At 35.0% G+C, this 24,904-nt stretch overlaps 1 protein-coding gene across 17 annotated transcripts in view; it reads right to left on the bottom strand.

The window, feature by feature from the left end:
* Positions 1-24,904, bottom strand: part of LCORL (ligand dependent nuclear receptor corepressor like) — a 216,745-nt gene that overhangs the window by 91,863 nt on the left and 99,978 nt on the right. For 14 of the 17 annotated variants that reach the window (XR_013165793.1, XM_077136491.1, XM_077136481.1 and 11 more), the window contains 2 exons: positions 21,392-21,471; positions 20,358-20,487 (listed from right to left, as the gene is read on the bottom strand). Coding sequence is in view for 16 of the 17 variants with exons in the window: in XM_077136491.1 (XP_076992606.1) it covers positions 20,358-20,487; positions 21,392-21,471 (210 nt within the window). In the remaining variant the exon portion in view is untranslated. Of the gene's footprint in view, positions 1-18,824; positions 18,872-20,357; positions 20,488-21,391; positions 21,472-24,904 lie in introns of all 17 variants that reach the window. The other 3 variants (XM_077136489.1, XM_077136483.1, XM_077136494.1) reach the window with 2 other exon arrangements.

A 24,904-nucleotide genomic window follows, 5' to 3' on the forward strand; every position in this document is an offset into this window, starting at 1 on the left:
CGTCTTTGAAGGTTTTATCTTGTTCTTTATTGATTTTGCCAACTCTTGTACATTGTGCCTTGTTTACTTGTGTATTTTATGATTTTTTATTTACCTGGGGGAAGAGGTGCTGAGCTCTTCTCTTTAAAACTTTATATATAGAATTTCTTTGATGTGTAAGTTTTAGATATGTTCTGCCAGGCACCTGGAGGAGTGAGTTATCAATCCAAATTGATTTTAAATTTAAATATCAACTTCTGAATTAGTATAAATTCAAATCTCTAAACAGTGTGAGAGATGGCCAGTAATTAAATATTACCAAAAGAGATTTTCACCTTTTGACGCAGATATATTTTCTTGTTCTCCATTAACTTTAAAAGTTTTCATTTTTTTTTTAATTTAGCACTTCTTATTGTTTCTTTAATGAGGGAGTGTCAGAATGAGGGGGTTTCATATTGCTCATCTATCATATTTCCAAAAACAGAAGTCTTTCCTTAGAATTATAAAGTCCCCTGTCATATCAAAGAGCACTTGTAATTAATCATATAAATTTTTAAAGCAATCTACTTTAACTAGCAATTCATTTAACAATAAAAATATTCATATACCTTAATTTTTAAAAGTATAATTTATGTAAAGATTCAGAACTGTCTCTTTAGACAATTTAAAGAGTGACTTATTAAATCTATCTCTAATAACCTTTGAAAGCCTAATAATACAGTGAGGCATTTAAACTTTCTGAGACTCTTCTAAGCAGCTCTAACCCAATGGAAACATATTAAGAGTCTAAATGTAGACTCATAAGCAAAAGAACTAGTGATTTTTCAATGCTATTATAATCTCAAGATAACTACCAGACTTGGTGTTTAATCCTCATAGGACAAAGAGAGAGAATGATTAACTCCCACAGTAAAGCTCTCCATGTGGTTAATGATACTGATAAAAAGCACCTCTTCACTTTCTTTTTGTTATGTTTAAGACTCAGTTTTTAGACTTATATAAGAGGCACATTAAATGAGATGTTTTGAAAAGGAAAAAGGTGCTCTAATATGATGTATTTTAGGTGAGCTGGGAAACAGAAGAGAATAGCAGACCTTCTAACTTGTACAGCCTTTACTACATAATTCCTAGGTGAAGACAAGGATATGTTAAATAAGGTCTAAAAAGGCTATGGCAACAATTAAAGTAAAAATTGGATTGATTGGGTGAAAAATCTGATACGATTTCAAATTTTTTATCCCTGGAAAAAACTATTCAGTAGATGGCACCAGAGATCTTTCAAGAGTAAGAAATCACAAGATACATTCCACTATTGGTAATGCTTAGTTTTGTTGTTGACACATAATTTAAGATTCTACTTTTTCATTAGTGAATAATCTGATGATTCTGAGAAAAAGGGCATTACAGACAACTAATATTAGCTCAAAATATATGATTCCAGAAGGAGTGTAGTGGCTTGGATTTATGTGCTGCAGTAAAGCCTGTTCTTAATCTTAAACCTATTCCTATGGGTGTGAACCCATTGTAAACCAGACTTTTTGAAGAGGTTACTTTGGTAAAGGTGTAGCCCAACTGAATCATGTGAGACTTAATTCAATATGGCTGAAGTCCTTGTAAGTAATGGAAATTGGACAAGGAAAAGAAAAGGCACAGGAGAGAGCCAGAAGTTGGAAGTCAAAGGAAGTCAAAAAACAAAGAAGAAGATGCCCCTATGTACAATGCCATGTGACAGAAAAGCCATGGAACCACAAAGATTGCCGGCTAGTCAGAAGATAATGAGCCTAGGATAAAGTAAGCCTTCTGGTCTTTTAAACTGTTCTTTGGCCAACATTTTGTATGGTATTTATTTTGGCAGCTGGGAAACTAAAACAGGAGGCAAATAATTCTGGAAATCTAGGAATGCAGATCCTGAAGAATAATGGAGCAACAGTAAATCCACATTATGAACAAATGAAAAAAGGTATTACATTAAGTTATTCCAACTCACTTTTGGACAACTATATAGCAAAACCATTTGACATTTCTTGACTACCAGTGAACATGTACCTCAGTAAATTGTCTTTCTATGCAGACTAAAAGCATTCACTAAACATGGTATCAAGGCATTTAGAAATGTACTTTCTCTTTAAGCTGGTATACAATAAGATGTCTTTGCAAAAAGTACAGAGTGAAAATACATTAATTACTCAACAAGCAACCAATCACCCACCAACCCACCCAAAGGTGTTCAACTGACACACTCAACATGAACTGTTATACAGAATAAAGTAGCCCTGATTTATAAAACAATCTCTCCTTACATTCTCTTAATTTAGATCACTTAAAAGTGATGTTACATAGACACCAAGGTAATATGCACTGTTACCAAATACTACACTAGCACTTTGGTAGGGACAAGAGAAGAGGTAGATGGAAGGTAGGAAACACAGCAGCATCTAGAAAGCATAATAAAATCTATCTTGCTCTCCCAGATTTAAAATTCAATACTCAGAAAACAATTCAATCAACGATAACATTATATGGTTGAAATAATAATATAAATCAAGTAATCCATCATTAATTATCTTTATAAAATTTTGTACATAATACTAGAATTACCATTTTAATATTTGTTTCCATGAAAAAATATTACTCAGAATTCCAAATAAATCAAACAATAAAATTTTTGAATATATACAAACATAGAGCCACTGATGGAGCTTTGATATGTCTAGAAATACTTGTAGCAATCTTAATTTGTAAGAATAAACCAAGGTCACCTCCTCCTTGAGAAATCCAATATACAGTACAGTGATTCATAACTACTATACAATAGTGCCCTATTTTTAATTCAAAGACATGCCAATAAGAAGAGAGTAGTTTGTCTTACAAATTTTATAAAGATAGAATAACATAAATCCTAGCCAAATAAGAAGAAACTAAGTTTTTGGTTCAGTTTACATCTTACTGCAGGCAAATATGCGACTGTTTGACTGTTTTAAGCTTTCTGAAGTGTTAAGAATAGCTCCTGGACTCTCTTTACAACCTTTCAGGGCCACTAGAATTCTGGGCCCACCAGGCTGAGACAAAAATCTAATCCTATCCTGTCACTGAACTAGAGAAAGAAATAAAAGCCCATAGGAGGTAATAAGAAAAATAATCAACAACAACAAAAAACAAAACAAAGAATCAATAGTGATTCCGGCACTTTGATTTTAGGTAAGTGAAAGGTATTGATGGTACTAATTAATGGGAAACACTGGAAGAAAAAGACAGGTTTACAAAGGAAAATAAGTTTAATTTTGGATTTACTGAACTTAAGAATCTTCCCATGATCCACATGCAAATATATCTAGAAACCGTCATGGAATTTGGAGACAAGCTGTAGCTCATGTAAATAGAGGTTAAATGCTGAAACAAGGGTAATGGATAAGATCCGAAAAATGAATATATGTTTGTAAAAAGTCTAAGGACACAGTCTTTAAAATACAAAAGTCTGAGGATGGCATGAAGAAGCAAATAGTGAAAGAGGCAGACAGGATTCTTAACCATTTTTGTGCCTGGATATCTTCAGCAGTGTGGCAAAGCCAATGGGCTCCTTCTCAGAATCATGTTTTTAAATGCTAAATAATATACAGGATTACAAAGGAAACCAACTATATTGAATACAGTTGTGCCAGTTTAAAACTGTTGTGTACCCCAGAAAAGCCATGATTCAATACTGCTGGGTGGAATTTTTTTTTTTTTTTTTTTTTTTTTTACTGTTTCCATGGTGATGCAACTCACCCAGTTGTGGATGGTAACTTTTGTTTAGGTGGTTTCCATGGAGATGCATCTCTACCCATTCAAGGTGGGGTTGCTTACTGGAACCATTTTGAAAAAAGCTTCAGTGCCGACAGAGCCCACACAGCCAGAGACGTTTGAAAATTAAAGAAAATGTGCCCCAGGAAGTCACTGAAGAAGCCAGGAGAGAAAGCTAACAGACAACACCATTGCTGCCTTCTAGCTGACAGAGATGTTCCGGATGGCATCAGCCTTTCTTGAGTGTAACCTCTTACTGGTGCCTTAATTTGGACATTTTCATGGCCTTAGAACTGTAAACTTACAACTTAATAAATTCTCTTTTAAAAAGCCATTCCATTTCTGGTATATTGCATTACAACAGCATTTAGCAAACTAAAACAGGAGTTGTCAAAACATTTTAAAAATTGTGATATAATAATGCTTGTATTAAATTTTTCAGCTGGGGGACAGTGAAAATAAAGATGTAATTTTTTTTTCCCATTCTAGGTCATGGGACCATCAACTGTTACTCAGGAACTTTTCTGGAAGTCTGCAGAACCTAGGTTAAGAACCACTGAGCTAGAAAGTAAAATTAAAGAGATATAAAAATGTGCCCAAACTATATGAAAATTATAGCAGCAAATTAGCCTATGCTAATTTTAAATTGCAATGATAAAATATCATACCCACTGTGCCAGTTTGAAACTATTAGTACTCCAGACCAATCTTGTGGGGACAGCTGTTTCTTTTAATCCTGATACAATACTATAGGGTAGAAACTTTTGATTAGATTTTCTCCACAGAGATGTGACATACCCAATTGTGGGTGTGGCCTTTTGATTAGACAGCAATGTGACTCTACCCATTCAAGGTGGGTCTTAATTAACTACTAGAGCTTTTAAAAGGGGAAGCATTTTGAAGAAACCTCAGGGGCCTGGAAAATGGTTGCTTCAGAGCTGACAGACACAGATGTTTGGAGATGTTTGGAGTGCCTACAGAGAGTAGATGCCTAAACACAGGCAGAGCCTAGCAGATGTTGCCACGTTCCTTCCCATGAAGATGCTAAGCAAGCCAGAACCCAGAGCTCTGTACTGGAAGAACTAAATGAAGGCCGGCAGACTCTTAGACAGGAAACTAATGGCATCAGAAGTGAAAGTAACAAACCAGGAACAAGGACTAGCAGACACACACCAGCCACATGCCTTCCCAAATCAGCCTTCCTTGAGCCAAGGAATCTTTCTCTGGATGCCTTAGTTTGGACATATTTATGGCCTTAGAACTGTAAACTTGTAACTAAAATTCCCTTTATATAAGCCATTCCATTTCTATGTACTGCATTCTGGCAACTTTAACAAACTGATACACCCACTGCTTCATTTTCTTACTACTGTGTGCAGGGGGGAAAGGGAAAAGGTCAGCAGTTAAGCAAAGTAAGGTAGAAAAGATCCAGAAATTTTTGAGTATTTTCAGAAAAAGAAAACAACAAAAATCACAACTGATGTAATATTTCAAAATGTATCCCCATTAGGAATCAATTGATAACTATAACCATGGACTATCAATACAGTTATTATATCAGTGTATCCAGACATTCCACTCTGATACTGCTTCATTGGTCTTCCACTTATACAATCCACTGATCTATTTTGCCATGGAAGCCATGTTCTGAACATATGAATAATAATGGTGCAAGTCTTTCAGTGAACCTAACTGCTACCTACATATATAAAATTAATTATGAGGGGTAAACCATTTTCCTCTAATAGGGATGCAGTCAAGCACTCCACTCCAGATACTCTCAATGGTTATATATCGCTATAGAATAATCTGCTTTATAGTAGATATTTAACTAAAAATCACTTGGAATACTGAGCCATTTCTTGGCCATCTTTCCGCCTCTTCAGCAGCAATGGCACTTGCTATTAAGCAGTATCAATCTCTAATCCAACAAAGTAGTTGTTTAGATAATATCTTATTTCTATCACAGCCATCTTCAACAGAGCTTAGAAGTCATTGTCCAGAAGCTATTCTGGTGGAATCATAGCGAGGAGCAACACAAATGTTTGGCTTGTAGAACATACCCACTCTAGCAATGTGGTACTTAGAGACATGCCAACAAACCTTTAGAGCTGTTGCCATTGGGGGATTCATGGGAACAAACGGAAAACAAAGTAAAAGTGTTGAAAATCAGACTCCCTACCAAAGAAAATCTAATATTTTAACAACAGAGTAAAGCCCAAAAAGGTTATCAAATGTGTGCACAAAATCTTTAAAGTTTAATAAAGACTACTATGGAGCACTAAGGATGTAAATGTATTTGTTCTCTGGTCATGACTATGGAAACTGGTAAAAAGGTGAACTGAAGAGAGAGGTTTAATACTCAACTAGTAAGACTAATAATATTGCTCATGCCTATTGAATATAAGCCAAAAAAGAGTTTAATATTGGTACAATACTTTTACTTAATCTACAGATTTTATTTGAATTTCATCAATTTTTCAACTAATATCCTTTTCTTGTTCCAGAATCCAATTCTAAATCTTACCTGCATTTAGTTGTCCTATTTCCTTAGTGTCCTCTAATATGTGAATGTTCTTCAGCCTTTCATGACCTTGGCATTTTTGATGACTACTAGTCAGTTACTTGGTAGGAAGCCCTTAATTTATTTTATGCTTTTTTATGATTAGATTGAGGTTATATATTTTGGGCAAGAATACCTCAGAAGTGATGTGTCTTTCCCTGTGTACCCTATCAGGGGGTGCATCACATGTCTTATTACTGATGATGTTAACCTTAATCACTTGGTTACAGTGGTGTCTTTGGTTTCCTCCACTGTAAAGTTACTAATTGTAATTAATATATTGGGGAGGATACTTTTACAATATGCAAATACCCTGCTTCTCTTCAAACTTTTGCTTGCTAATTTCAACATTCATCAATGGATGTAGTAATTATTACTGTGGTATTGTAAGGGTGGTTTTCATTTCCCTCATTCCTCCTACAGTTTTTAATTGGAATTCTACTGTAAAGAAGAGCTTCTCCATTTATTCATTCATTCATTCACTTATATCAGTATATTCAGCTATCAGGCTTTCAATATGCCTTGAAGAAACAGGTATTCTTAAAAACAGAATTTTACCTATATCATATTAAATGAGACAGAAAGAGATCATGTGTTAGCACATTTCAATTCTCAGTAAATTGAGGATAAAGTACTACTTCTACAAAAATTACATTTAAAAAATGATGAATCTTCTGTGAGATTAAAACACTGAAAATATCAGACTCAAAATTATGACAGAATGTTAACCTTTTATAAAATAGTTGAGATAGTAGATTAATTCAGGGGCTGGTTTATAACTCAGGTATATTTTTACACACAAGTTTATCACCCATAAAACTACTCCAAAACAACAGTATATGGAGAAAATAATCTGGGAAAAACATAACTACCCAGCAATATACCTCTTCCCCTCCCTTTTTTGTTTCAATTTAGGACACATGAAATATTTTGGTTCTTAGCTAATTTCCCTGATCCATCAAAAGCTTTTTTTGTTCTTAAAAGCCCTCAATTTGAGATCCTAATACCACTTGAATTAGTATTTTGGACTGTTTTATTCTTAAATTTGCAGCAAGACTACAATCAAGAAAAACATGGATAGCTAAGACAACAAGAAAATATACTTCCAGGAGTTCTGCACTAGAATTTTAGATACGTTATTTACAGGGCAATAAAAATTTTCCATATTTATGCCTTAAGAAACTGAGTCTTAAAAACATCTAGACAAAATAACTGTCATGTAGTTTTTACCCTAAAAGTTATCTAACAATCTACTGTTTTCAGGTATATAATGAAAGACACAACCACTGTTTTTTAAAGTATACATACAAACTAGTCAATGTTGTGGTTTAATTAAAAAAATTTAAGCTACCACAGAGAGGTTATAAACTTAGAGGGCAATTTATTTTAAAAAAGAAAGAATAAAAGAGAAAAGGAGACCTCTAAGAGACAGTGGTTGTCTAAGAAGTTCAAAATAAAGTACTAATTTCACAGTACCCCAAAACGTGCAAAATAAAATGCATAACAAAATCTGGCAGGGGAATTGAATGAACATGTAAATACTAGTTTTCCGAAACAAAAACAAAACCCACTTTGGAAACATATTAGTTCACAGAGCAAAATTTTATTCTATAGCAACTGAGAAGGTGAAACTATTTTTACGTCATTGAGAGTAGGGTTCCCTTTATGTGACTGGAGATTGGGCAATACTCCTGCACTCTACTGCTACAGGGTACCCTAAAATTGTTAGAGAGTGTGAGCCACAATATACCCAAAACAGTATGCATGCAGGTGTACATAAACATGCATATTTTAAAGATCCTATTTTCCATCACGAAAATGCATAATTTAATGGTACATAAATTGAGAAGCAAATATGTATCACATATTGAGAGCATCTTTTATGTTTTTGTTTTATGTCTTGACCAAAATCCATCTGTTCAAAACACAAATATGAAGTGTTCTATTATACGAGGGATGGAGAATATAAAAAAATAAGACATTCCCTGCCTCCAAGTAGCAAAAGCCACTCAGGTCTATATTCTCAAGGGGATATGTAGAATAACATCTAAAATTGCCAAAGAAAGGTGAAAATAATTTTGTAAAATCAAAATTATTCTTGAAAATCCATTACATAGCCATAAGTTGGGTAAATACTGTTTAGATCTACAGCCTCATTCATTACTATGTTTTAAGCACACTTACAGAACAAGAGGAATGTAGGAACTAAGAGCTGCTAAAAGAGAATAAATTCATAGATCTTCCATTTTGCAGACCCCATGCAGTGTATTCTGATCAAGTAGAACAGTAGATAAATGCCTTCATGATATTTTTTTATCACATCCCTTTTTTTTGGCAAAGCATGTATAATTCATGTATTACTGTACATATACAATGTGTTATCTAAGAAGAAAACTTTCAATTTGCATACAGGCAGTGCAAAATCGGGCGAAGGGATCAGAGAAACTGAAATATTTCTTTCCTAAAAGATGATTTAGAGTTCATCAAATAAAGAAGAAACAGGAAAGAGCAAAAACATTAAAGCATATGTAACTACAATGAGATTTAAGTGTGCCTCTATTGTTGATATTATGCAGTAACAAAGTCAAAGGTTTTTTTAAGTAAGGGAATAATAATGGTTTAATTCTAAAAAGAACATCAGTGACTAGATGAATAGGTAGAAGGTATGGTAAATACACAGGCAAGAAAATGAACATTTGCACTGTCAATAAAAAATGTAACATTACTGAAGTAGAATCACTGAGACTGAGTGGATCTGGTGATATTTAGTCTACGTTTCTAATAAAAGTAACTAAGGATATGGGGTTATCCACACAGGGAACAGGACACAGAATAGGGTTTTATTTATTTATTTTTCTGGGGAATAGAAAAGGGAAAATTCATTCAACATTTCTTGAGCAAAAATGTATTTGCCAAGCACTAGAAAATAATGAGGAAATAAAAGGATAGTGTCTGTCCTCCAAAAATCCACAATTCAACAGAGAAGACAGATAATCTTATTTATAACATATCCCTCTATATCAAAAAAATAAAACAAAACAGAGGAGAAAAAGAGGGAAATGATGTTTAGAGAGGAGCAAAAGAGAACTGGAAGAAAAGGGTGCATGCAGTGAAAACCAAAGAAAGGAAAGAGTTTCCAAGAAAAGAAAGAATGATCAACAAGACTAAACACTGCTGTGTCTAAACTGCCTAAAGGATGAGAAGAGGTCCCGTTTGGACAAAATAAGAAGTACAGTCAACATCTGGAATCTTATACTATCCCTAATGTTCTTTATCAGGGATTGAGCTATCACGTACAACAGTTAGAATACCCATTATAAGAAACATTCATACTTTACCTGGCCACTCTAGAAAGCATTTTATATACCTGGTTGGTTTAAGCGTCTTCATTTTCTGAACAGCTCTACCCATCTATGGCTACCTCCACTATAGATCCATCCTTTCTCCCTATTCCAGTGTGTAGGGAGCTAGAGTTGGGAAGGCAAAGATCTTCGTTTAGGAATGATTCCTCTCAGAACTTGGAAACAAACATACTGTGGAAGCATAAATCTCAGGACTTGCAGACCTGTTTGTTATTATGTATCCTCGGCTGTACTACCTCTGTATCTCTGAGCGCCTTCTAATTTTCCAAGCTTGGTTCTCTAGCGTCCAGCCAATTTTGAGAATTTCTCATTACCCAATAGCTTCCCTATAACCCCCGTTCTCTTTAAGGTGGCCAAGCTAGTGATTCAGAATAAAGAACCCCAATTCAGGATCCATTCATTTTCCTTTGCTTTTGTCTACTGAGAAAATTCTGGTCAACTATTAACTTCTGTAAAGTCTGTACTGGCAACAATGTATCTTCTATCAAGCCCTCATTTCAAGTGAAATTATTTGTGCCTTTTTGTGTAATTCCATAAAAATTTCTTATTCTCTCTCATAAAAAACACTCATCATACTATCTTATAATATTGTATGCGAAGAAGGCAATGATTCAGTCAAAGAGTTCAGTTTCAAAGAAGTGCAGAATGGTTTGAAAAATTTTATAAACTGTACAAATGTCACAATTTGAAGATCACGGGCAAAGCAGCTTCTGCTGATTGTGAGGTTGTGTAAGTCCTTCTTCGTGATTTTCAGAAAGTTACAGGCATATTTACAGGGATAGTGCAGGTTCAATTTCAGACTACTGCAATAAAGCGATTATTGCAATAACACAAGTCACACAACTTTTTTGGTTTCCCAAGTGCATACGAAAGTTTTGTTTACACTATACTACACTCTATTAAGTGTGCAATAGCATTATATCTAAAAAAAATTAATGGATATATCTTAATTAAAAAAATTATTGCTAAAAAGTGCTAACTATCATCTGAGCCTTCAGCAAGTCATAATATTTTGTCTGGTAGAGGGTCTTGCCTTAATGTTGATGGCTGCTGACTAATTAAGGTGGTGGTTGCTGAAGGTTGGGTAGCTATCATAAAAACTAAAAATAAAACAGTGAAGTTTGCCACATAGATTGACTCTTCCTTTCACAAAAGACTTCTCTGTAGTATGTGATGCTGTTTGATAGCATTTTACCCACAAAACTGCTTTCAAAACTGGAGTCAGACCTCTCAAACCCTGCTACTGCTTGAAGTTTATGTAATATTCTAAATCATTTGTTGGACATTTCAACAATGTCCACAGTATCTTCACTAGGAGTAAATTCTGTCTCAAAAAAAAACTTTCTTTGCTCATCTATAAGACACAACTCATCATCCATTAAAGTTTTATCATGAGATGGTGAAAATTCAGTCACATCTGCTGGCTCTACTTCGAATTCTAGTTCTCTTGCTATTTTCAACATATCTGCAATTACCTCCTCCACTGATGTCTTGAGCCACTCAAAATCATCCATGAGGGTTGGAATCAACTGTTGATATCTTGAATTCCTGCCATAAATCACAAATGCTCTTAATGGCATCTAGAATGGTGAATCCTTTCCATAAGGTTTTCAACTCACTTTGCCCAGATGCATCAGAGGAATCACTATCTACAGCAGCTACAGCCTTACAAAATGTACATCTTAAATAATAAAACTGGAAAGTCAAAATGACTCCTTGATCCATGGGCTGCAGAATGGATGTTGTGTTAGCAGGCATGAAAACAACAATCTAGTTAAATCTCATTATACATTTCCATCAGAGCTCTTGGGTGACCAGGGGCATTGTCAATGAGCAGTAAGATATTGAAAGAAAATTTTTTTTCTTTGAGCAGTAGGTCTCAATAGTGGGCTTAAAAACATTTAGTAAACCATGCTGTAAACAGATATGCTGTCTCCCAGGCTTTGTTGTTCCATTTATGGAACACAGGCAAAAGGAGATTTAGCATAATTCTTAAGGGACCTAAGATTTTCATAATGTAAAATGAGCACTGGCTTCAACTTTAAGTCACCAAGTGCTTAGTCCCTAACAAGATAGTTAGCCAGTCCTTTCCTTTGACGTTTTGAAGCCAGGAATTGAATTGCATTTTCGCTATTAAAGTCCTAGATGGTATCTTCTTCAATAGAAGTTTGTTTCAACTACATTGAAAATCTGTTGTTTAGTGTAACCACATCTATCAATTGTCTTAGCTAGAACTTCTGAATAACTTGCAGCAGCTTCCATATCAGTACTTGCTGCTTCACCTCACACTTTTATGGAGATGGAATCTTTCTTTCAACCTCATGAACCAACCTCTGCTATCTTCAAACTTCTTCTGCAGCTTACTTACCTCTCTCAAACTTTATTAAATTGAAGAGATTTAGGGGACTTGCTCTGGATTATGCTTTGGCTTAAGGGAATGTTGTGGCTGGTTTGATTTTCTATTCAGATCACTAAAACTTTCTCCATATCAGTAATAAGGCTTTTTGCTTTCTTATCATACATGCATTCCGTGGAGTAGCACTTTTCATTTCCTTCAAGAACTTTCCCTTTGTATTCACAATTTGACTAACTGGCACAAGACGCCTAGCTTATCTTGGGTTTAGACAGACCTTCCTCTCTAAATGTAATCATTTCTAGCTTTCAACTTAAAATGAGGGAAGTGCAATTGTTCCTTTCACTTGAGCATTTAGATGCCATTGTACGGTAATTAATTGGTCTACTTTCAATATTGTTGTGTCTCAGGGAATAGGGAGGCCCAAGGAGAAGAGGAGATGCTTGCAAAAAAAATACCTCAATAATGAATGCAATATGAAAGAAATTAGTCCCCCAATTTCCAGTAGTTAGAGGAAATAATGCCTATAAAGCAGGAGTATCTTAGATCTTGCTAAGAAGGCTAGATTTAATGAAGTGACAAAGTGTTAAGAACAGTTAACATCACATAGTAAAAAGCTCACAACTGAGAAATTTTATTACTTGATGCTCTTTGTTAGATTGAAAAGGGACGCAAATACTTGATACCAAATCTTTATAAAACATTTCTAATCATGAAGATAAAATGTTTGCTGTTACAAGTGAGTTTGATCATGATACGAGCAGAGTTATCACATTAAAAAGTGCTGTAAACAAAGTTTTGGGTTACCAGGAGCTGAAAACTGCAAATGAAGGGATCTGCAAAAGGTTATCCATTTTGAAGTTTTTTCATCCCGTTTCTCTGTCTACAGCTTCAGCTGATGGTTCAGAGCTAGTACTAGGGATTCAGATATGACTGAACCTCAGGCATTTTCTACTTCACTAATACCTTCTCCAGCTTACTTGGGTTTACCAAACAGAAAGGGGAACTAAAGCCTCTTATCTCTTTTCTTATTATCATACCTTATTCAGGCAACTCTATAATCCACTAATTAAACATTTTTAAAACTGTCTTGTTTGATTATTTTGCTAAACGCTACTGGCAATATTAATTATCTTACATTATTTCATTATTTATTTACATTACACTACATGTTTCTTGGTCAAGTTATGTAATTGCCATTTCTTGTATATAAACAGAGACAATCTCTAAATCCCCAACACTGTTATCTTAGATTATAAGGAAAACAGATATTCTGTAAAAATAAGAAATGGGAAAGGTAATCACCTACATTCCCTATATGTAATTTTTCAAAGCTGATACATCTTTAACTCTTGAAATGTTCTTCTTTCTAAGGTCTGTATAGTTTGCTATCTCAACCTTTCTACTTTTTGCCCAAATGTTACCTATTCACTAAAGTCTTTCCTGATCACCCTTTGAAAAACTGAGATTGCCATCTTATCCTGTCATTCCCTAAGCTTCTCTCCCTACTTTGTTTCAACAGCACTTACCTATTATACATTCATCTATATCCAGCATGTGTGTGAATGTGTGAGTGCACGAGTGTGAATACAGAAATTCAACCACAAATATAATTTACTTGTTTTTGGTATGTCTCCCATTATTGGAACATAAAAATCCAAGGACAGGGATTTTTTTTTTGTCTTCTGTTCACTAAAACAGTGCCTGACATATAGCTAAAACTTAAAAAGATCTGTGTTGAATGATGAATTTCCCTAGTAATGAATCAGAAGTGTGTTTTATAAAGCCCAGCATGCTAGTCTTACTTGAGGAAAAATTAAATTAGTAGCATTCTATAAAACACACAGGAGATAACACAGTTGGTGAGCTCAACAAAATCAGGAAAATATTATAAGAAAAATTTGTTAAAGTACAATAAATTTAATAACATAAGCACATTTTGGTGCTGATGTTTCTACTTGAGTGTGCTTCTTCCTATTTAGTACTCTGGTTACAGAGTATTTTAGGTATATATAGATTATTGCATATAATGGATATAGGCTATCTTCACTGCACACCATAGTAGAGAGAGAGCACAGGGAGGAAATATTACCCAAGGACGAAATTATAATTTAAAAAAAAAAGGGCCCAAAACAGAATTGTTTCTTCTGTGAATCAGATCAGTGGTCTTACTTCTTACCTACTAGACTAGAATTCTCAACTGAAATAGACTATACTAAGAAATGATTTATATAAATTCTAAAGGATTATAAATATAAATACATGAAAGAACCATCTTACCTCAAATTTTAAATACTTCCTTAAAGGGATATTAGGACAAGTACAGAGCCACTGTAAGAACAATTCAATGACACAAAACATTTCTAAAAGAACCTGAGAATTATTTATATTTTCTTTTTTGTTTGTTGATTGATCACTGGAACATCTTAGAAGTTTGGCACTTGCCTCTCCCCTGCAAGGACTCACCAGGCTATTTTTTAAAGGTCTAGTACATCATAAGCTCTGAATCTCATATTTAAAAAATGTGGACAGGCAGACAAGATTTTATAACACTCCTTTTTAAAAAGATTTAAATTCACTCAATTATCTTATTGAGTAATAATTCTCTACCAGGTACTATCATAAATAGGGTAGTTGGGGCAATGACTCTAAATAAGGACTGTTAAGTATGAAAGAGTAAGCAATGCTCACTGGAGGAGACAGGATTCCATATGAAGGTAGTTATAGCATAAAGGCCCTGAGATAGGAATAAGGTTGGCACACTTGAAAACTAGTGAAAATCCAATGATTTTGCAAGAAAATGAGCATTAAGAGATGCCAGCAAAGATGCAGAACTATACCATGTTGAGTCCTGAATGTATTTTATTCAAAGTGCCATGAAAAGCTCTTGGAAGTTTTGGGGCAGAAGAATGATGACCTGGCCTAAATTTCAGAAACACACAGTTTTTGCCTTCCATGTAGAAAAATAGCCTAGTGGAGAAGGGGAAAGCAGAAACCGAAAGATCAGTTAGGTCTTTGGTAGTATACGCCAGATATAATGGTGCCTTGGATTAGGGCAGTAGCAATGGAAATGAGACATGGTGAGACTTTGAAGGTAGAACCAACAGGTCTTGATGAGGAGTTGGACGTAGGATGAATGACACTGAACTTGAAGAAAGGTACCTAGTTTGTGTACCTGACCAACTAAGATCAACATGAGACTTTTTGCTTAGGTGGGAAAGTCTGGGGAAGGAGAAAGCTTTAGGGGCTTAAAATCAAGTGTTCTATTTTAGGTAAATGTTTGAGATGCCTATTAGTCTTTCTAGTGAGTTAGCTCTCAACTGTCTTGTCTATTTTATTCACTTGGTAGCCCCATTCAGTCTTACAGTTTTAATTACCATGTGTGTGCTGATGACACCTAAATATTTATATCTAATCCTGACCTTTCCACTTGACATCAGATTTGGGATGTGGTAAAGGTCTAAGGATAACCATGGTGGCTGGAATACAGTGGAAAAAAGGTCAATGGAAAGGAAGAGGTCAAATACCAAGAGGCCAAAGTGATGGATGTGTCCGCTACATAATTTTGAAGTCACAAAGAACTATGATGGTAATAGCATTTGGAAGGAAGAAAGTGAAAATGCTGACAGAGGTTTGTAATATGGTAATGTAGATAGAATAGTTTGATGGCATATGCTTAAAAGAACTTGGCATTTGGGGGTTTTAATGGCAAATAAAAAATCGGGAAAAAGTTATGAAGATCTTGGAGGTTGTCTGCTAATTTTATTGCCCTTGTGGTACATAAATCAAAGAATTAAAAACAGTCACCAAGTGAGGAAACAGGAGAAGCATCCTTCAAGATACACAGGTTTCAATTTCAGCAAAAAGTCAAGAAAACAATGTGGACCTATGAGATTTTGCTGATGAAAGACTACAAGCTTCAGAAGGCACAAGAAAAAGATTTAGGTGCTTAGAGAGGGGTAAAGAACTGAGTCAAATGAAGGGATGAAAGAGGCACTAGAAGATAAGAATCTGGGTGATGATGAATGACCTGAAAGACATCCCTTAATTCCTATTACAGATGGTACTGCAGGTACAAGGTTGATCTTATCAAAAATGGACAGACTTTGTGCATTCATTCTAGTTCAGTGAATAGTTAAATCTTAAATCCAATTCTAATTTTAATTGTGCTTTTAACATTTACTTACTATCTTCCAGGTATATGGTAAAACAAGAATGAAATGCAGCTCACAGTGGTACCTGAATTATTTTATGGCACTAACATACAGCAACTTAAGAATTCCAAAAAGGAAACACACACATAAGAGAAATTCAGTGTATGCCACAAAACACAAGGGCATACCTGTATTAAGAAACACTTAGGTCCTGAATGAATCATGTCCAATTACATAGATACTCAAGGATGTGGGCATTTAGAAAAAGCAATCTAAGAGTAATAATACCCTCTGATTCTAAGAAATAAAAATGAAATGCCTTCTCATCAATTATAACCCAATTTGTTGCTCAAAGGTGAGTAGCAGCATTTATTTCATGCCATAATATGAAGCTTAAAATTAAGATTTTGAAAGGAAAACTGGTAGTAGCTACATGAATTTTAAATGTATGTGGGGTTAAAAGATAAAGGAAAAATCATACATATTTTAATGAAGAAAGGATTTTATTTTTATTATGTATTTAGCAGCATGATTCATTCAGTTACTATGTGCATACTATCTGTTAAACTTAGTCAAGTAGTCTCTTTAATTTAAAAATATAAGATGAGACATCTTCCAGTGACTTATATTACACTACTTCAGGTGATCAATGAATGTGCAGCTAAAAGCCAAAAAATTTACTTTATATCTTACGTGAATAGCTTTGGAAAATGCATTATATATCTGTATTCATATGTTTAGTCACATTAAAAATAAACCGATTAATATTCAAACTACATATAGTAACGAACACAAGTACAAAGTAGGGAAATGTAAATTATACGCACTTGCTAAATAATTTATGCTTCAAATAGAGCAAATGAGGTACTAATACTACTGAATATTTAGAGAAACTAGAAGATATCTAAAATATAATTTATCACAGTCTGATTTATTCATTCAAGAAATATTTATTGAGGGCCTAAGATCTGACAGATTCTCTTCAGAATACAATAACCAAAAAGAAATTCCAACTATCATGGAGCTTTTATTATATTGTAGCATTCTAGTCAATTTCAGTTTTTGTGTTAACCTCTAGAAGGAAATAAATTTTGAAAAATTTTAAAGAATACACAAAAGTAGTTAGCTCCCCACTCAATTCCATTTATTCAACCCTGATAAGAGTATATATTTTTATTTTTTTATTAGAGAAGCTGTGGGTTTATAAAACAATCATGCATAAAATACAGGATTATCATAAACCACTCTTTCACCATCAACTTGCATTGGTGTAGAATATTTGTTACAATGATTACAATATTTTTGACTGGCTTCTAATTACAAGGGTTCACCCTAATTGCACTTTGTTTAAGTAGTAAGATTATTTCATTCCATGGAAGGCCTAACATCCAGGGCATTCCTATTATCTAATATTAGACAGTATGAAAACTATCAATTAAAATTATTCACAGCTCATAAAAAGAAAACACAGAGCATTTCTAACAGGTCCTCTTTAATCTGCCTGGTTCAATTAAAGTAATCTTAATCCTAGGTTGTTAAATAGTAGAGAATGGGAAGTTTTTATCTCCTGCGTACTTCAATCTACTGCATTCTCTCATATGAACAACTTTCATCTTTATTTCTTCTTGAGAGCGCAAATGTTCATTATCTAAATCTAAAAGACATGTTACATAACTTCTCTATGCTTCACTGTCCTTACCTGTTAAAATGATGAAAACAGTACCTACTTCATAACATTTTAGAGGGATTAAATGAAATAAAGGGGGTTTAGTGATCAATCATAATTTGATAACATTAGTTATCCTCATCATCTCAGATTAAATTCTCAATAATAGTCTACATTAGTCATTACCATCATCCCCCAAACCACAAGTTGGAAAAGGCAAACAGCAAGCTACCGTAAGGACATCAAAACATTTTTTTATGTTTTGGCAAGATGACCAATGTACACATGTTCCTCAAACTAAGCAACAGATTTACAGCATCAATAATACCAATGTTACTAATATCCAGAATTCCTTAAAATGGCTTGGAGGAATTTCCAGGAATCAAATAAAAGCTTCACTAACAAGAAGCTTTATCTACATTTTATTTGCTACTTAAAGACTCAGAAATATTTCCTATCTTTAAAAACATGACATATTTCCTGAATTTCATTTCAAAGAAGAGTTAATAGTAAAACTCAATTTTTCAAAAAGTAAACAAAGAAGGGCAGGTCATGGTGGCTCAACAGGCAGAGTTCTCGTCTGCCATGCCAGAGACCCAGGTTCGATTCCTGGTGCCTGCTTAAGCCAAAAAAAATAAAAACACAGGAGTTAAGGCCATTTAAAAGATAATGCTATTGCCTTCTAGGCTCATCCTAATCAGACAATACTGGAAATCTATTCAAAGAAAAATAAAAACAGACAAAAAAAAGTACAAATAAACAAACAAGCAGAAAATTCCTTATGTTTAATTAATTTGGAAAGTGATGATGGATTATAAATAAAAGAATTAACAAAGATAAGACCTAAAGTAAAACAAAAATACTGAAACAAATCTTTAATTAAAATCTCTTTGACCCTTCAAAGAATCTTGAAGAAAATCAAGAACTCCCCAAATGGAGAGGTCACTAAATATCCATGAACACTCACCCAACCATTGGTAGCAGACCTCTTGGAGACCCAGATGCTTGAATCAGCTGAAATAGTATCAAGTTTTTACTGATTACTCTTAATAGGGCAATGGAGCACAGGTTAACTCCATACTATCAAAAATTAAATATAATTATTGATAATTCTAGTTATTACCATTACAAATGACTCAAAGTCAAAAGGAAACTGAGTATTGAGTTCCAAAGTGAATAAAACTTACTATGTATGTGCATGTGTGGATATGTATATATTTCCTCCTGCTCTCATAATGACATGTCTGATAGCATAATTCTTCCTATAAATGTAAATACACTGGCAGAACATTTCCAAATTAATATAAGTATTATAAAATTTTTAAAGAAAACATTTAAAATATTGCATATTGATTCAGAATAACAATTTCAAAAATTTTTTCTTCAAAAATAATGCAAATATTCAATACTATGTACTATAATTCCTTCAGTAATACACAGGAATATATTTTCAGTTCTTTGCACTTAAAAAAATACAGTTCTTTACTTTAGGCCCTTTAACTAATGCTTCGTCTAACCAGAGGATTTTCAGATTTCTCTATATAAAAGAATTTGTAACTGTTAAGATTAAAAAAAGATTCCATTCTCAAAGGTAAGGACTATTTTCAATATTATTAATGATTAAACCTTGAAAATTAAATAAGTTTAATATAAAATATTGGATGGTACTCAATTCAAAAGAGAAATAAAGCAGATTCAACACCTAGATGAGAATATGGGAATATGGTTTTCTTAATCTCTAGAAGCTCAGAGAAAGGATGATCCTGTCACCCCATTCCCAAACCAAGCTCGTTCAACCTAATATCAAGATCCATGTGATAAATATTAAGATATTCTACAACCACAGGAATAGCAAAGAATAAAAAATTGAAGATTCCATGATTTCTCAAATAACTAAGATATAATAACAACTTCTGTCTGATACATGTGTATCAAATAAGGAAACAAGTGAAAGAAGCCCCACTTGGTTTGAATAGCTTAGACAGACAGGAAGTAAAATGAACATGGACTATATAATGTTGAGCATATTTGAGCTATCAAATAAAACATTAAAATAGCAAGACAGTAAATATGCCCCAACCTGACTAATAAATGTTTCAACTGTTGCATTTCTAAACATAGCTTTGCAATATAATATATCCATCACTCATTGAAAATGAAGGAACCTTTGAAATGTTGAGAACAGGAATAAAACAAGGAAGATCAGAAGTATACATAATTTTTAAAAGGTGTCAAAAGTATACTAGGAAAATGCATGACAACATAAAGCTAGGGAGAGATTTGGAAATAGAATGAAGAAAAGAAATGACTATTAAAAGACTAGTACTATAGTGACTGAGATTACTATCGTTATTATTCCTAAAAATATGAGGAGAAATAAAGGGTAAAACTCGGAATCATCTGGACTAAAATACAGATTGATATATAAAATATTACTGTGTGAGAAAACTTCAAACATTTTAGATCTCAAAGGTTAAATGACAAAGCATGATAATATTACCTTTCTTTCGAAAGAGTGCATTTAGGTAATTTTCTGCTTGGCATTCAATCTTATCAGTGTTGGACTGGCCCTGAGATGATAGTTCCTCTGTTGATGTTGACTGTGAAGAATCAAGAGATGGTATACAATCCTAAAATTACACACACATATACAGATATATATATAAAGACGTAACAAATCACTTTTATAAGTTACTTCTCAAAATGCTAATTTGCCCTACTTTTTAGATATATCAAATATAAAAAGTACATAAAATTAGGCATAAGGTTTGGAAAAAAGAAATTTTGCTCTGATAGAAGGTCATCTTAGCTTTATTCCTTAGCAAAACTACAGTCAAATAAAGGGAAGAGCAGATCAAATTTATTGTTGAATAAAGTCAATACATGATGTCAGTAATGTAATCTTTTCAGATAGTTTTAACAAAAGCAGATATGTTTACCCATTAATCTGACCAAACTAGATGTAGGTTTTCAAGTTCTCACTTCCTCTTGGCCCATCTCACAACAGTATATAAGGAATCAGGATTTCCTACCACATGAAACTATGTTGATAAGATATTTTATACCTGGTATACAGTAGGCACTTAATATTTAATCATATACACAGAAGATAATTACGATATCCAAAGACTTCAAGAGAATGTGAAAGGCTAAAAACAGCACACTACCCCCTATTAAATGATGCCTAAGAAATCAGATTCTAGGGTGCCTCAGACCTAACTAGGCTTCCCAGCTCACCCTAAGACTATACTCAAATGCAGAATACACTGAAATTTCATGAATCAGAAAGAAATGGTTCATTTCTTAAGAAAGAAATGAAATAAGTAAAATAGATGAGTTTTCTCAGATTTTCAACAGAAAGGTAAAGTAAATTACTTCCCACATGACACTTAAAAATATTCTTCTCATTACCAAATCAAGTATTTAAGTTCCATGATAAGTTACAATGTAAGGAACAACTTAAATAAAAAAAAAAAAAAGAATTTTGCTAATTTGGGAAATTAGGTTTAGAAACTTCATGGCATTAAAACTTACACCGACTGCTTCTCTCTGTAGGTTGCAAAATGAACATTTTTCATCCATAGACCAGTCAGTCAGCTCTTCTGGTTCACAGTCTTTAAAAGAGGGAAAAACAGTCATTAAATTCACTAAATGTATTGAAACAATAAACTAAAATACCACTCTTCAAAGCAATGATTTATATAAAAATAAACTGCTAAGAGTCAAGACAGAAAGCTTAATTTTGAAATTAAAGTGATAAAATTTAGAAAAGAAATAAACATAGATGGCTATAAGGAGAATAAATTGGCAATATTATGGGACAATGGAGCAAGGACAACACTGATCTGGTTATAAATTAATTTTCAAACAATAGGGTTTAAAGTATCATCTGACTTTCTTATAGAAGCAATTTACCCTTGGTCATTAATTTCATTATTTTATTCTAGTTCTAAAAGAAATAAGACCAAGGACTAATGGGGAGGGAAGGAGTAAATTTTATATAATATGAAAGGCAAAATAAAACCAGAGAACCGGAGGAAAGCACCAGAAAACCCACAGATTTTAGAAAATGGCGAGCTACCAAGAAACAAGTAGAAATTCATAATAAATCAGAGCAGATTTTTATTACATTTGTTTAACAGCTTTGTTACACGAGTTAGATTTAAAAAATAGGTAAACAAGTTATATTATTCAACACAAATGGATTCTTTCCACAAAAATGTCTGTTCTTTAGAGTCCAAGAGTTTAAATATATTAGTTTCTAGGGGAAAAATAATTCCTACTTAAGCTATTTTACAAAAAGTATAATGAGAATGTTAACCTAACTATACTGGGTATGGACAGTGATTTTTAAACATATTTCCTTGCAATAGAAACATTCACAATTTCTCTTCTCATATTTTTACGCAAAGCCTCACATACATAAAATTATCATCTGGGGCAGTCACACCGACACAAATTTAAAAAGCACTGGTGTACAGAGTAATTTTCTCTTATACTTTTGAAATACATAATGAACTTGAATATATGTTTCTGCCAAACTACCCAGAAAACATACTTATTTGGAATGATAATGAATGAACACTAGTGAGGATACGTCCCAAAGACTTATCCAGTTACATAGGTTAAAAAAGAAGATAACGGAAAATAGTATGATTTGTTGGAATATGAAAAAATAGAGTGGCATCTCCCTTTGATTTTTATAGTACCCCAGAAATAGTCCTATTATTTACTTAAGCTTGAAAAAAGTAAGGAAAACGGGACCATATAACCTAGTATAGGGCAAGAGAAAGATAACTGAATATGAAATCTCTGAAAAATCTGGGATGGACACCTACTTAAAAGGTGTAACCTTGTAAAGTCACAAAATTTCACTCTAATTTTCTCATCTGTAAAATAAGGATCACATCACCTAACTCATCTGTGGATGAAATGAAAAAATACGTAGTCTTATGAACTACAAAGCATCATTCAAAGGGTAATTATTTTCAAGGCAGAATCACTTTATTATTTTTTTAATTCTAAACACTCACACGTACATTTTATATGGTTAGCTTGCAGATCATAAATAATTTTGACTAAATATCCAGTTAAGAAAATACTTTTTGTGAAACAACCAGAAGCCGAAAAAGCTTAAACAATTTATATTGTTAAATTAAAAACATTCTAAATCGCAAAACAAAACAAAACAAATGGCAGAGAAGGAAGATTTATTACTTGAACAGAAAAATGAGTGAGCAAGAAAAAGAGACTGGAATTAACTAAGCGGTAAATGAAACTGGAATGGACATCCAGACCAATTAGAGGAGTACCAAGTTAAGTTAGAGACTGCTAAGAGTTCAGCTTCTGAAAGTGAAAGCAGAAACCAATGATCAGTCCTCATTCCAGCCGCAGTAGCTGTGGAAAAGCAGCCCAGATACTGTGAGTAGCTGGCTGGGGCAAGAGCAGAAAGAGAAAACCTCATTCTTCAAAATTTGGGGATGAGACCAATGTCAGCCGGGGGGAGTCCTGAGGGACTAGCTGGTGCTGGCCTCAGTTTTGGACCTCTGAGAAGCAGTGGCTTCTGGTCTCCCAGCAACAATCACGTGGACATTAAGAGAAGTACACCTTCTTTGGCTGTTGATCTCTTCTGTCCGGAAGAGTTTCCCAGCGTAGGAGATCACTGAAGGCCAAGCACTGACAATGGCCTATCTGGCCCTCTGAGCAGCAGCTTCCAGTCTTCCACCAGCATCCACCAAGACATATAGAGCTAATGTACCATTAATTCATTGGTTTTCTTTTTTGTGTGGGTGGGTATTTCTTGGTCTGTTGGATCCATGAGGGTTCAATTAGCCTAGGTTTCAGTCCTCTGGGCAGAACTGGCTTTTGGCTTCATGTTACCACCGACCAGGACATAAACAGTAAAGATATCTTTTTTTTTTTTATTGGGTTCTTCTCTCTTTCCTGAGTTGTTTAGTCTGATGTAGGGGGTCCTAGGCAGAAGGATGCTGGCTTGGTTTCAGCCTACTAAGCAGCAATGGCTTCTGGTCTTCATACTGAGACATAAAGAGCCAGAGCACCTCTTTCTTTTTCTTAATCTTTTAAAAATTAAAAAAAGAGAGGGGTCAAGATGGCGGCTTAGTAAGGTACATGCGTCTTAGTTCCTCCTCCAGAGCAACTACTAGGTGAACAGAAACAGTGCAGAACAGCTCCCAGGGCCACGGTAGGGAATGGACACACAGCGTACCCCAGTCTGGACTGGCTAGACTGACTGCGAGACTCTGCTGTGGTGAGATCCCCGAGCGGCGCGCGATTCCCCGAGCCGCGGCAGCTGTGGCGGCCGGAGCTCCTCCCTCCCTCCTTCCCGGGCCGGCTGAGAGTCTCGGAGAGGCAAGTTTCCCAAGTCGCGGCGGCCGGTGTCCCTGTTTTGCGGGCGGCTTCCTGGACCGGCTACGAGTCTCGGATCAGAGGGCTACCCAAGCCGTGGTGGCCGGCAACCGGTGCCCCTCCCCCGCGGGCAGCTTCCTGGTCCGGTGGCAAATTCCCCAGGGCGCGGCGGCCGGTGACCGACGCCCCTCCCCCGCGGGCGGCTTCCTGGTCTGGTGTCGAATTCCCTAGGCCGCGGCGGCCGGCGACCGATGCTCCTCCCCTGCGGGCGGCTTCCTGGTCCGGTGGCGAGTTCCCCGGGCCGCTGCGGATGGTGACCGACACCCCTCCAGGGAGAGGAGTGAATTTTCGACAGTGGCAGGGACTGGGTCCAACCAAACACCAATAGGGGAATTAATAAAGGAGACACAGGGTCCCCTCAAGCTGCGGGGGCTGACGCCCCCACCACGTGCGGCCCCCCGGACGAACTGAGAGAATTGGATCGCAGATCCCCAGGTCACGGAGAACGGTGACCGGGGGGATCCCTTCCAAACACGTGAGACAAACGTGTGCCACGAGCGCCACCTACTGGGCAGGATAAGAAAAACAGAACCCAGAGAAATCTGACTAAATGCCCAGACGCCAGCAGCAGAAGATAATGGTCCACGCTCAGAAGATTGAGAATATGGCCAAGTCAAAGGA

This window comes from Tamandua tetradactyla, chromosome 19 (assembly GCF_023851605.1).
Source record: "Tamandua tetradactyla isolate mTamTet1 chromosome 19, mTamTet1.pri, whole genome shotgun sequence".
Classification (NCBI taxonomy): Eukaryota; Metazoa; Chordata; class Mammalia; order Pilosa; family Myrmecophagidae; genus Tamandua; species Tamandua tetradactyla.